Source organism: Myxocyprinus asiaticus, chromosome 11, assembly GCF_019703515.2.
Source record: "Myxocyprinus asiaticus isolate MX2 ecotype Aquarium Trade chromosome 11, UBuf_Myxa_2, whole genome shotgun sequence".
Classification (NCBI taxonomy): Eukaryota; Metazoa; Chordata; class Actinopteri; order Cypriniformes; family Catostomidae; genus Myxocyprinus; species Myxocyprinus asiaticus.
In genome coordinates this window covers 540,994-555,386 of record NC_059354.1, presented here as the reverse complement: position 1 = coordinate 555,386, position 14,393 = coordinate 540,994, and the positions used below count along the sequence as shown (strand labels likewise).

Here is a 14,393-nt window from a genome sequence, read left to right as displayed (position 1 = left end):
TTTCACTGCAAGACAACAGTGAATTTATTTAGAAAAACGGAAAGGCGACCAGTTTCCCTTCTCCCTCTTTTTCTGTCAACATTGAATACCTTCTGCATTCTTCTCCACCGCTGGATCCGAAGAATAAAGCAGAGATGTGTCTGTGGCAGCGGGGGCGTGGCCAAGCATCTGTCCGAAGAGAGAGAAAGTGGTAAGGGCGCTTGCACCTGAGCTAGATTATGTTTAACACCTGTTTCTAATTCCAGTGAGCATGGGGAGAGTGACATATAAGCAGCCACGCCAACAGCAGAAGAGTGAGAGAGAATTATGGGCAGCTGCCCTGTATGAGTTTGTGTGTCTTTTGTAAGGCTGGCACCTACACCTGTAAGGCTTGTAAGGCTGGCTGAATGTCTACACCTAAAAGGCTCTGTGAGAACCAACGTCATAAAACTCTCACACAGATGAGCATCTCCACCTAAAGACAACACTCCCTACTTCTTAAGGACCATAAAACACAAATCTATCTCACCTTAGGTCACTTTAGGATGACTTATCCTGTTCTCGCAAATCTTACTCACATCTGCTCTCGCTTTCAACTCAGTTTTTGGTGTCCTTAAAGTGACCTAAGTTATGACTTACCATGTTTTATAATGTAAAAGGTTTTCTTTGATTATACATGTTTGGTATCATTCAAGAGGTCTCAGCACAACTGGTAAAATGGTTTCATTCCCTTTCAGCAAAGTCAAATAACAAGTAAGATTTAAGAACTTTGTAAATACTGTATTCTATCAGAGACACGACCCCTCCCAGATCCCTCATGGGAACCATCAGATTAGGTGCATTCGTTGTAAACATCAAAAGACCTACTCAATCAAGTTTCGAAGGTCTACTTACAACCTCCTAAATTGTAAACCAAATCCTGAATAACATCAAACAAACACATCTGAAATAACAATAGAATTGTTTGGTATTTAAGGAGGGTTGGCAAGAAGCTCAGGGAATCTGTAAGCAGATCTCCCATGCTGTACTGCTGCATGTAGTTTTGTCAGGTATGTTTCTTTGACTTGTCTTTTATTTTTAGAAATGTTTATTTATTGTGATCATGTGTGAAATTGGCTTTGATTGATTTTGTAATGTACGTTTTATATCCTACCTGACAAATAAATTGTTTCTTTTTGATTTATTCTGTATTCATCCAAAATCATTTATCACCGGTAGATTCAAGGGACGTCTTTTGTTACCGCAAACTTATGTCCAGGATAATGATCATTATTGGAGCTAATGAATAGGAGAAAACCATGTAAGACTACCAGTCACTGCTTATCACCGTCTTAGCAAGTTTTATGAAACGTGACTAAATAAAACTATCATCTGATTATGAGCAAGCAGTAGGCGGCCGAACCAGATGATATTAGTAAACCTTGCAACCGCTGACTATGAACAGGCTGGCTATTTTGTGTCCGTGAAATCTATGCAATTAATTGGCCGGCATATGACTCTAAGTGACAGTCGGGACCCGAATGAAAGGATAATGAAAATTAAGATGATTCAGAGTAATCAATAACTTAAAAAGATCAAATTAAAAGAATGATCAGAAGTTAAATAGAGCTGTAATCTAAATTAGAGGTCAATTTAAATTGGAGTCAGATTAATATAAAATTGGAGTCAGATAAAATGAATAACGGAATCAAAAGTGTGAATTAACAATAATTGCTTCACTTCAGTGCTCAGAAAAGACAGAACAACGCGGAGACCTTCAAGGGCAATTTATTGAAGTTCCACTCTGGAACGGATAGAAAATTATCCCTTTTTACACTTTTTATTTAATTAAATATTATTTATATTGTTAAGCCGGTTCTCGCCTCCTCATTTCCCTTGTACCCCCTTTACAGCATTTTTTCGCAGACGAGTACCAGCCAGACTGTTTCTCCTGACTGCTCAATGCCACAGGAATTCTAACGGACAACCCTAATTAAATCACACAGGATTTCCCAAGTAAGGCTTGATATCTGGGCAGATTTAGTTTAGAAACTGTGATTTTCTTGCGCGACTAAATCTTATATTTGATTCTAAATGCTGATGTTTTGAGTATATTTTGTATGTTGAACTCTGCTCACTGTTTGCTGTTTTGAGTTGGGAGGTTTTCATTTTTGGGTGAAGTTTGTTTTGTTGAGTGATCTGAACTAGTAATTTAGTCCCGCTGTTACGAGTGGTTACCCTCAATTAGATTGCTTGCACCTTTTTGCTCTCTCTCTCTCTCTTTCTCTCTCTCTCCCTCATTCTCTCTCTCTCACTGATATTCACTGAGTGAATGGCGCCGCGGATTATGTCCGACTCAGGCTGTGTACCAAATTCTCCCGCCTGTTTCATCAGTTCCTTTGTGTGTCCGCTCATTTCCACCCTCACGTGGTATCAGCTCCATTTTGGATCTAATCCTCCATTTTGGATCTAGTCCGCCATTTTGGATTGAGTCCTCCATTTTGAATCTAATCCACCATTTTGTTCCTTTGTTACTACATCTAGACACACACACACATACCCTAGCATATAGCTCCACTGTTAGTTTAGGATTTCCTTGTTATGTTTTGGTTATATTCAGCTAGTATTGGCTGTGTTCATTACTGCTTGATTATAATAAATCTTGTTATATTATAATAATAAGTACTCCTGGTTGTTTTTTGCTTGAATATTGTGTTGAAGCCAGCCTCTGCCACATCAAGAACTCCCACGTTACCTCAGCATACTGTTATTTTATTGGTGTTAGAAACTAACTTTAATTAGATTACTATTAGATTTGTATGGCAATAATTTAACTAGTTCCTCCCCTTTTTGATTATTTTGATTAATAATTAAAATACTCAACCTTCAGGGTAGATTTTTTTATGAGACTTGATCAGTAACTTGCTATTATTTTTCTCTTGTCAAAGAGTGGTGCCCCAAGGATAGAATTTAATGAGTTAAATTCTTTTATTTAATTTAAATATTAATTAATAATTAATAAATATTAATTATTTCTGATAGTAAAACTATCTAAACAACCCATAGCACCTACACCGTTCACAATTGAAAGAGGCACTGTGGCTCAGTGAGTAGCACTTTCCCCTTACAGAAGATCCCTGTTTCGAGTCCAGGCTCACCCAGGGCCTTTTCATCCAGAGTTTGCATGTCTCCCCGTGTTCATGTGGGATTCTTCCAGGTGCTCCGGTTTCCCCAGCAGTCCAGAGACATGTAGGTCAAGTGAATTGAAGACTAAATTGCCTGGAGGTGTAAGTGAGACTGTGAATGTGTATAGCTGTGTGTGTTAGCCCTGTGATGGACTGGCCACCTCTCTGGGGTGTTTCCCTGCCTTCTGCCCGAGACAGCTGGGATAGGCTCCGGCACCACTTGCGACCCTACATAAGACAAGCAGCTATAGAAAAGGAATGGATGTTCACAATTGTCATAATAGGAAGAAGGAACCAGCTTACACACTTTCAGGTTGTTTATTTACATGCCGCTTTTCAGCGCGCATACAACAAAAACTCAAAACATAAACCAAAAGCACTCTCTGTCACCACAGTCCGTGCCGTTATAGGACTCAGGTCTCTCCTCTTTTCCAGCTGCTGCTCTGGCTGCTCTTTATCTCTCTCCAGCTCTTCACTGTAACACAAAACAGCTGTTAGAGATCATTTTCCCCAAGTGTCAATCCTTACCAGTCTTCCTCTCTCTGCCTCACTCTCCACAGATGTCACTTGGCCATGCCCACATCACCACAGTTTCTTTACTCAAAGACCAGCTTGTGCTTCGTTTTTTAATTAATTTTGTAAAACAGAAGCAAGTGCTCTACATAGGGCCGTAGCAAGGTATCTGGGCCCCTTGTCTCTATATTGCTCTGGGCCCATTTCCTATTAAAAAATTGTGTTTAGAATTTGTTGTGGGGCCCCCCTGGACCTGTGGGCCCCTAGAATCATTACCATTTTTCACCCCACTAGCTACAACCCTGACTCTACACCACAATACTCTTTATTTTTGCAGCTAATTCTGCACAATTGGGACATTAATTTACTATGATTGAATCATTAAAATAGCTTGAAATTGATGCTTTTAACTTATCCTTTAATATATATATATATATATATATATATATATATATTGCCTCTTGCTCCTTTTATTTATAAAATTAATTTACAAATAACAGTTCCCTATCCGTCACTCACTCGACGTTGTGTCGATGTAGTGACACTAGGGGTCACTCTTGGGAGCCCGAGACACCTCTGGTCTTTGATAAAAGGCCAATGAAAATTGGCGAGTGGTATTTGCATGCCACTCCCCTGGACATACGGGTATAAAAGGAGCTGGTATGCAACCACTCATTCAGATTTTCTCTTCAGAGCCGAAAGGTCATGCTCATTGAGCTGAATTCCCACACCTGTTCATTCACCTCTGCTGGATCTTACGGCACATTTCAGCGGCTTCTCCCTCCTCTGCACTAGTGCACTGCAGAGAATGCCCCTGGGCGCTTCGGCAGAAATAAAAGAGTATATTTCTCTAAAAGAGCGGCACACACGGAACGTCTTTTTAAAGATGCGTCTTTTTAAAGATGCCTTTCCGATTGTGTGTTATTCCTGGTTGTGCTCGTTATCTCTCGCCTTCTGACATTCACGATCACTGTCTTTCGTGTCTGGGCACTGCTCGCGTGGAGACAGCGTTCGTGGATGGTCATGTACTCATTGCGAGGACATGTCCATGGCAACGATGTGGTTGCGGCTCGCCTTCATAAGAAAGCAAGCCACCCCAGAGGCTCCCCGCCTCGGTCCTTTTACCCACGGGTATGAGGCCAGCACGGCTAGCACTGGGGCGATTTGGGGACTCCAATGGGACCGCCTCCGCCAGGTATCCCCCCACGGACCTTCCATTCCTCAGCACGCACGTCTGCCCCGATCGGGCTCCTGGATGAGTCCGCCGGCTCGTCTCATGGCGAGTTTGACCTCTTATTCGGAGCCCGGGAAAGTGATGAGCTCTCGAGCGCAGCATCAGAGAGTGGGCTCATCCAGTTGGACGTGGAAGCCTCAGCTGGGCTCCTCCCTTCGGGGACGATTGCCCAGTCACAGGCTGACGCAGAGATAACGACATGCTTTCCTGGGCAGCCACGAGCGTTAGCTAGAGTGGAACCCTCTGCTCTTCCCTGAACCCTCGTGGCTCGATGATTGGTTCCTGGGCTCATGGCGCCACTCAAAGCCACACCCCACCCCCGTTTCTTTCTTCCCGGAAGTGCATAAAGAGCTGACAAGGTCATGGGAGGCACTTTTTTACTTTCCGGTCCCGATCTTTTCAGCCTCCCTACCCTCACTACCTTTGAGTTGTTGGCAATTCTGCTCATCCTGCGGAGGTTTTGGCCATTGATCCAGAGCAAGCACGTGTTAGTTCAGACAGACAACACAGCAATGGTAGCATATGTCAACTGCCAAGGTGGTCTGTGCCCTTGTTGTCACAACTCTTCCGCCGTCTCCTCCTCTGGAGTCAGCAGCACTTTAACTCGCTGCGAGCCACTCACATCCCGGGCAACCTCAACACTACAGCAGATGCGCTGTCATAACAGGTTACCCTCAGGGGAGAGTGGGGACTCCACCCACAGGTGGTCCGGCTGATTTGGAGTCGATTCAGACAGGCACAGGTGCACCTGTTTGCCTCGCAAGAATCCTCCCAATGCCTGCTCTGGTATGCCCTGACCGAGGCCCCCCTCAGCATAAACGCACTAGCACACAGCTGGCCCCCCTGACATGTGCAAATATGCATTTCCCCCAGTGAGCCTACTTGCACACACCCTGTGCAAGGCCGAGGAGGACAAGGAGCAGGTCATCCTGGTAGCACCCTACTGGCCCACCCAGACATGGTTCTCAGACCTCACGCTCCTCGTGACAGGCCCCCCCCGGTGAATTCTCCTGAGGAAGGACCTTCTTTCTCAGGGATGAGGCACCATCTGGCACCCACGACCAGACCTCTGGAATCTCCATGCCTGGCCCCTGGACGGGACATGGAAGACCTAAGCGGTCTACCACCCGTGGTGGTAGACACGATCACTCAGGCTAGGGCCCCATCTATGAGGCGCCTTTATGCCTTTTAAGTAGCATTTGTTCGCAAAGTGGTGTTCTTCCTGATGGGAAGACCCCCAGAGATGCGCAGTCGGATCAGTGCTTTCCTTCCTGCAGGAGAGGTTGGAAGGGTGGCTGTCCCCTTCCACCTTGAAGGTGTACGTTGCTGCCATAGCAGCACAGCACGACGCAGTCGATGGTAAGTCCTTAGGGAAGCATGACCTGATCATCAGGTTCCTGAGAGGCACCAGGAGGCTGAATCCCTCCAGACCACGCCTTGTTCCCTCATGGGACCTCTCTGTAGTTCTTCAGGGTCTACAGAGAGCCCCCTTTGGGGCTGCGCTCACTTCCATCAAGAGGGTAGGAGAACTGCAAGCATTCTCTGTCAGCGAAACGTGCCTGGAGTTCGGTCCGGGCTACTCTCACGTGATCATGAGACCCCGACCGGGCTATGTGCCCAAGGTTCCCACGACCCCTTTTAGGGATCAGGTGGTGAACCTGCGAGCGCTGCCCCAGTAGGAGGCAGACCCAGCCCTATCGTTGCTGTGTGTTCCGGTGCGCGCTTTACGCATCTATTTAGATCACACACAGAGCTTTAGAATCTCTGAGCAGCTCTTTGTCTGCTTTGGTGCACAGCAGAAAGGAAGCGCTGTCTCCAAGCAGAGGATTGCCTACTGGCTCATTGACGCCGCCATAGCTATGGCATATCACGCCCAGGACATGCAGCCCCTGGTAAGGCTACGAGCCCATTCTACCAGGGGTGTAGCAGCCTCCTGGGCCCTGGCCAGGGGTGCCTCTCTAACAGACATTTGCAGAGCAGCAGGCTGGGCAACACCCAACACCTTTGCAAGGTTCTACAACCTCTGGGTGGAACCGGTTTCGTCCCAGGTAGTGGCTCGCAATACAAGCGGATAAGCCCGGTATAGCCGGCCGGGTGTATCACTTGCACATAATGCCTTCCACCTCCTTTTGAGCTGAAGATGTGCGCCATTAATTCCCAGTAGTGTTCACAAGCTTTGTTCCCTGGTTGACTTCCTTCGAGCCCTGTGGCAGTTGAGTATTCGGAGAGACTCGCTGCCGGCCCAGTACACGTGCTAACTAAGAGTCCTGTTCTGGGGTAGGTGCTCCGCATGTGGTGGTTCCCTGTAAGGCTAACCCCATGCGATATATATCTTCCACTAATTGTTTCCCTGTTGGCAAACTGTGTCTTCCTTGAGCAGAACCCCTCTGCCCCAGTCTCCATGTTTGTAGTAACTCCTCCCCCGTTGGGTAGGATCTACCTTGAAGACTCTCTACATGGTTGGAAAGACCATGTGACGTATTCTTCCACTTAAATATCCCCCCCTCTTTGGGCAAGGTGTGGTCTCCGCGGTGCCTTCCCCTTGGGAGGGACACCCCCTGACTAGACCTGGCGGCCCAGTTGGATAATCCCCCTTCTTTTTTAGGGAGTGGAAAAAGAGAAGGGGAAAAGAGGCCAAGACTGGGTCAGCCTGTCTCTACCTTTTGGGAAGTCGATTTGTCCCCAAAGGGCCGTTCGACACTCATAACTATGTTGGGGGAGGTTACGTGTCGACCTGGTGTGCTGGCTATGAGGCACACAGTAGTCTGCCCACCACACACCACCAGTTCACGTAACACAGTTCAGCCAGTTGTGGCGTTTCGTATAGGGACCCCTAGTGTCACTACATCGACACAACGACGAGTGAGTGACAGATAGGGAACATCATGGTTACTTGTGTAACCTCTGTTCTCTGATGGAGGGAACGAGACATTGTGTCCCTCCTGCCACAACGCTGAACTACCCACTGAAATGGGTACCCTCCTTCATATGAGGAGCCGATATGAACCTTATATCGGCTCCTCAGCATAAAACCTGAATGAGTGGTTGCATACCAGCTCCTTTTATACCCGTATGTCCGGTGGAGTGGCATGCAAATTCCACTCGCCAATTTTCATTGGCCTTTTATTAAAGAACAGAGGTGTCTCGGGCTCCCAAGAGTGACCCCTAGTGTCACTACATTGATACAACGTCTCATTCCCTTCATCAGGGAACGGAGGTTACACAAGTAACCATGATGTTCTATCAGTTATAAAAATATTTTTAATATCAAGAATGCAGTGAAAAAAAAAACAACCTACAGATTTTACCCCCAATTGTGGCAGCAATTTCCACCAACTTTCTCTGAGTAAATGTTCTCAATTTTAGCATGCAATAAATAGGTTAAGAATATCAAGTAATGTCTAGCTAATATAACTTACACTACACATAACTACACATAAGGAGTAAAGAAAGGCTTTCTTGGAGGAACCACAGCATTTTCTTGTTCCCAGACTTTGCAAATTCGACAAGAGAGAAACATGAATGATTCAGGGAATGCAAGAATCTCTTACATCAACAGAAGATCGCTTTTGCTCTGATGTTTCCGGCCAAACTGAAAATAGATACTAAGGATGGCCATAAAATATTTACTTGCCCACAGCAATTATTGGCCTACATAAAAACATTAGAGTGAGTAAGTCATTTGGTGATTTTCATGTTGCCACCTAGTCAACCTGTCTCACTGAACATACACTCGACTGTCCGAGAAAATTGAGCACCTTTTGTGTTTCTTTTTGTGCTGGTTCTGCCTAGCAGCTGGAGTTTGTTTGTGTAATATCATTTCTTCGGGACAGGTTGTGGATGAATCTGATCGTTTTGGGTGCTTATGCCTCCTGTTGGCTGGAGTTGGTTTTGTGCAATATCTTTGCAGGACATTGGAGTGAGACTGCCCATAGAACTGAAGGGCCTGTTTTTTTTTGTTGTTGTTTTTTTGTTGTTGTGCTGGTTCCGCTAGAGGCTGGAGCTTGTTTTGTGGAGGCACACACCTTCAAGACAATTAAGTGGTTGAATCTACATGTTATTTTGTGTTTATTCCGCTTATGGGCTGGAGTTTGTTTTATAGATTATCTTCTGTTGTGTAATTCTGTCTACAAATCTTTGTAGAGAAGCACCGGACTTGAGCAATCTGATTGCAAAGTTATCGCGGGGGCTCTCGTAGGCGTACGTGGATGGTTGGTGCTGTTGTGCATGGGGTTAATGCACACATTTTTCTTTTTTCTGTATTTTTTGTTCTGGGGAAAGCTGGAGTTTGATATGATTGGATTGTCTCTCTCCATGTGGAATATGAATGGGTTGGGGCACCCCATAAAAAGAAGGAAGGTTATTTATTTTCTTAAACGTAAAAAATATGATATAGTGTTTCTTCAAAAACGCATCTTTCCCCACAGGAAGCTGAAAAATTTGGGAAGATATGGGATGGGTATGTTTTCTTTAGTGCTGGCTCAAGCAAGAGCAGGGGAGTCATTACATTGATAAGTAAACATCTACAACCCAAATGTCTTAAACAGATTAAAGATAAATTAGGAAGAGTCATTATTGTTATAACTGAAATTCAGGGACAAAGGTTGATTTTGGTTAATATTTACGCACCTAATGCTGATGATCAGGGCTTTTTTATAGATCTTGAAGGGATGTTGCAAGCCACTGGCACCCCTCATGATATCATATTGGGAGGAGACTTTAAGAAGGGCCTTTTTGAAGACTAAGAAAATTGAATTTGTTTATGGAGAAATGGGGCAGATACCTGACATTGCTGGATGTGTTTTATTATTTATTTTTTTATATTATTTTTATTTTTTTATCTTTTTCTTTTTGTGTGTGTCTATAATCGTGTATACACTCATATGTGACCACAGTGATGTTTGTTGGGGATCAGCGTGGGACTGGGAGGTGTGGTTGTGGGGTTTATATGTTGATTCCATATATATATATATATATATATATATATATATGTTTTGTTTTGCCCTTGTATGTATGTTTTGTAGGAATCAATAAAAAAAAAATTAATTAAAAAAAACATAAAAATCACATCTGATCTGGCATCCAGTTCTTTAAAAAATGCCCTATATATTAACAGTGTACAAGCCTTGTTGTTGCATTTAGTCAGTACTTCATTGTCCTCAAAATTATAGCAAAAGACAGAAAAAGATTTCCATTTCATATGGGTGTATAACAGCTAATTCTGTGTTGAATTGGGCTGCGCAACTCATTTACCACTGTACATCAGGGAGTCAGCGCTACGCTGCTCGGGTGAGAGACCAGTCGTTGTTCCGTTCTGCTCTTGCGCTGCGGCTGGTGGATGCGCTGCACAGTTTAATCCCGGTGGCCTGTCCATCCTTGTATCCCAGTCCAACAATTGCAGAACAATGATTCCTTCATCATTGATATGAAACACATACCTGAGCCTCATTAAGATGCTGACAACTTCCCGTGATTTTTTTTAACAGTAGGACCAACATGAATGGAATGCATGGAAAAACAGAAATATTTTCAGATTCAGAAATCCATAACATGATAAACATGCATTAAAATAGTCATGTCTTTATTATCTAAACATAAATGTGTTTTTCTACTTACCCGTGATACAAAAGCATCTTGTCTGTCAATATTTTTAGCTTAGCTCGAAAATTACAAAAATCTTGCCCAAGCTTTAATTACAAAACAACAAATTTAATGTTACTTTATCACATTATCTTAACCCAGGATTTCATTCAGCCCTTTGTAAAAATGTTTCTGAGCTAGCAGCTGGACCTTATGAAATTGTAAAGCCTTGCCACTCAGATAAAACCAATATTAAACTAGCATAAAATGTCAATTTCCTTTCAATTTGCCAAGTATAATATCAAAAACATGTAAAAAAAAATCTCCTACCATAAATTCTGTGTCCAAATGATATTTTTCTTTCGATCCTGCTGGATGTTCTTTATTTCTGTCACTGGCCACGTCTCACATCGTGGATAACTCATGTGTCATGAAATGTATTTTAACTGATTGTAATGAGTAGTTTTATGTGGTAGTTTTTAATTAAATTATTAGTGGACATGTTGTGTAATTTTATCAAAGGAAATGTATTGCTTCTAATTTAAGAAATATTTTTATCTATTTTATAGATATAGACTATTTTATAGTAAATCTACCTAAAATTATTAAGTAAACTGAAGATCTTATTTCCCCTGTGAGTAATGATATCATTATTAGCATTTTCACTTCCATTCCATTGCTAATATCAAGAATTCTGATTTTAAAAATTACAAATGAAATTGTAGATACTGTATCTATAATAATTCATGTCTTACACGCAGGGTTGGGGAGTAACGGAATACATGTAACAGGATTACGTATTTAAAATACAAAATATTAGTAACTGTATTCCACTACAGTTACAATTTAAATCATTGGTAATTAGAATACAGTTACATTCAAAAAGTATTTTGATTACTGAAGAGATTACTTTACATTTTATTGTCATTAGTTTCATTTAATATTTAGTCCTTTCAGATGGAAAACATTTATACATATAAATGATGCGATCCAAAATGCATTTGAACAGCGGTGACACACTTTCTTATGATGTGTTACATTCATACGAGCAGACAGAGAAGTAAGTTTGAAGTAAGTTTGGAGCAGAAGAAATAGAAAAAACCTTGTGTAAATTGTCAGCTTTATGCTATGCTAAAATGCTATTTCTAGCCATTTTACATGCACATGTTACCAGGCCTGATCATATTTTTTATCAAGAAAATTCACATTGGATCATAATTTATTTTTTCTAGTAAGACCTTTGATATTAGAGCAAAAACCATATTCTTGATGATAATTTTTTGTATTGTTTTCCCGTAAACATATCTAAAAATCCTTAAAACAAGATCAATTTGGTTTACCTTGTTTTAGAAACAACACTGCATAAGATATTTAGGTTTTTCTGAGAATGTATTTTTAACATGTGTATTTTGTCTTTACTGTACTGGCTGAGTTTTTATATTCAAAACAAGTGAAAAAAATCTACCAGTGATGAAGAAGTAATCCAAAGTATTTAGAATACGTTACTGACCTTGAGTAATCTAACAGAATATGTTACAAATTACATTTTACAGCATGTATTCTGTAATCTGTAGTGGAATACATTTCAAATGTAACCCTCCCAACCCTGCTTACACGTGATGCCACCTGTGCTTGCTATGGACAGACAGTTGATTTGCCTCTGCTGCTTTGCACACCCACTTTTTCAAAAGTGAAAGTGTTGTGGTAACTTGACTGTGCCTATACAGGTGGGTTTCATGACACTTTAAAAAAATGGTACTAAATTGATATTTTTGTGTTTGCTCACTAATATGCAGGTATCTATAAATTTGTGCTAATATGCCTATTGAATAATATTTCAGTAGATGGGAGTCAAAACAGGAAACAGCATTCGCAGAAGAAACAGCAGTGTAAGGTGCCGCTGAGCAGGAGAGAGCGAATGAAACAGTACATGAATGATGGAATGCTGGAAGCCAAAGCTGCTGTTGTAGAACTGTAAGAGAATCACACTACAATTATTCATTTTACTTTACAAGATAGATTGTGTGTGTGTGTGTGTGTGTGTGTGTGTGTGTGTGTGTGTGTGTGTGTGTGTTCAAAATGAATCACATATGAATGAAGGCATTGCTCACCTCATCTAACATTTGTTTCAGTGCCTGGAATGATTTGTCATGGAAGGATTTTTCAAAAAAGATATACATATATTTTTTTTTAAGTCTTTATTTGCCCATGTGGCAGACAGCGACAGATTTTGAGAATAAAGTCGTAATATTTTGAGAATAAAGTACAAATTATGAGAATAATGTCATATGATAATAAGAATAAAATTGTAATATCTTGGCAATAAGTCACAAGGAAAGTAACATCAAAGTGATGTGGTGGATGCAGAAAATACCACTAACCAGGGACATAACATTGGTTGTGCAACTTTGTTGTCAAGTTAGCTGAGCTGAATTTGTGGGAAGTTTTTGTGAACTCTCTGTTCATGAACGAGGTGTGCATGAATACAGAAGTTTTCAACCTACGGGTGCCTGTCAAGGGAGGCTCAAGATGCTTACACTGAAGTTAAGGGAAAATTAACTGGAACTGCTGTGAAATGTATATGCCCATTTCAAGACATTGTATGTGGTATAATCTCCTCAGTTATAGTATTGTTTTGAGACCAAAGAAAGCAGACCAAGCATCACCTACGCTGAGCGGGACTGAATGTCTGTCTGGTTCTTTCTCCTGAGTGTCTGGATACTAATAATAACTCCATAATGATGCACCAAAAGAATTATTTATTGGTTAAGTATGATTTAACTAAATCATCCACATCCATTTCTTGCATTAATGAAGCTGCTGGCTTGGCATGTGTTCTATCGTTGTGATAATGCACAGTTTAATCTAGTGATTTTATTATTGAAATATTTCTTCTTTGTTCTCACAATATACTTTATTCTCATAATGCTACAACTTTATTCTCGTAATTTTGACTTTATTCTCATAATGCTACAACTTTATTCTAGAAATTTTGTGACATTATTCTCGTAAAATGCATGTTATGAGATTATTCTCAAAACATTTCGAGTTTATTCTCATAATACTATTACTTTTCTCTCAAAATATTACGACTCGATCTCACTTTTTTTTTTTTTAAACGTGGCACTAAAACACCATTTTATTGTATGATAATCCAGTGAATTAAATGTTCAATTTGCCAACATGATGAATGAATCTCCCAAAAATTTCTATATCTGATTTATATTTGTATCTGTTTACTTTATCATCTTTACAGAGCTGTATTGTAAATATATGAACATTGACCGTTAGTCTGGGCAGTTCTACACATTTAACACCCTGCATGACTGCTGCCATTTTAAAGTAAAAAAAAAAAAATAATACTTTAAATATTTAACTAATAAACCATTATTATCCCCTTTATTCCCTTCAGTGCTCTACACATATACTTACCCATAAGGCAGTTCTTCCATGACATCATCCACCCTGAGTATAGTCCTGTGTGTGATGTGTATGCGCTGATGTTCCTCGTAGATGTGGTGAATTTCGTCATCATTATATTTGGATACTGGGCTTTTGGAGTAAGTGTGTCTCAATCCTACAAACAATTTCTCCCATTGCAATGGTAGGTGCATGGATTTCCCTGTCCACTTCTGAATATCGCGGCCCACTTTGACATTTTGCGGCACATTTTGCGGCTGGACCTTATGCGTCTTGTGTGGTGTAGGTAGGACTGGAATAGGCGTCTGTCCAGGTTGACACAGGTTAAGGCCAACATCTGCAAGTTCTCGGTCTTCAACTGGGGCTCACTGAAAAACAAGACCTGCAATAAAAAAAAATATATTGCCATAGTATCAAATCTTATCTGGTCACAGGAGTATTCACAATACCAGAACAACACTTATGATGCCTTACCCTATAAAGGTTTTTGTATCCTGGGTGAT

At 41.4% G+C, this 14,393-nt stretch overlaps 1 protein-coding gene across 1 annotated transcript in view; it reads left to right on the top strand.

The window, feature by feature from the left end:
• si:dkey-11f4.7 (piezo-type mechanosensitive ion channel component 2) overlaps nt 1-14,393 on the top strand; it is a 648,587-nt gene that overhangs the window by 563,509 nt on the left and 70,685 nt on the right. Inside the window, 2 exon segments of the mRNA XM_051709767.1 lie at nt 12,312-12,444; nt 13,883-14,030. Of these exon segments, the coding sequence (XP_051565727.1) occupies nt 12,312-12,444; nt 13,883-14,030 (281 nt within the window).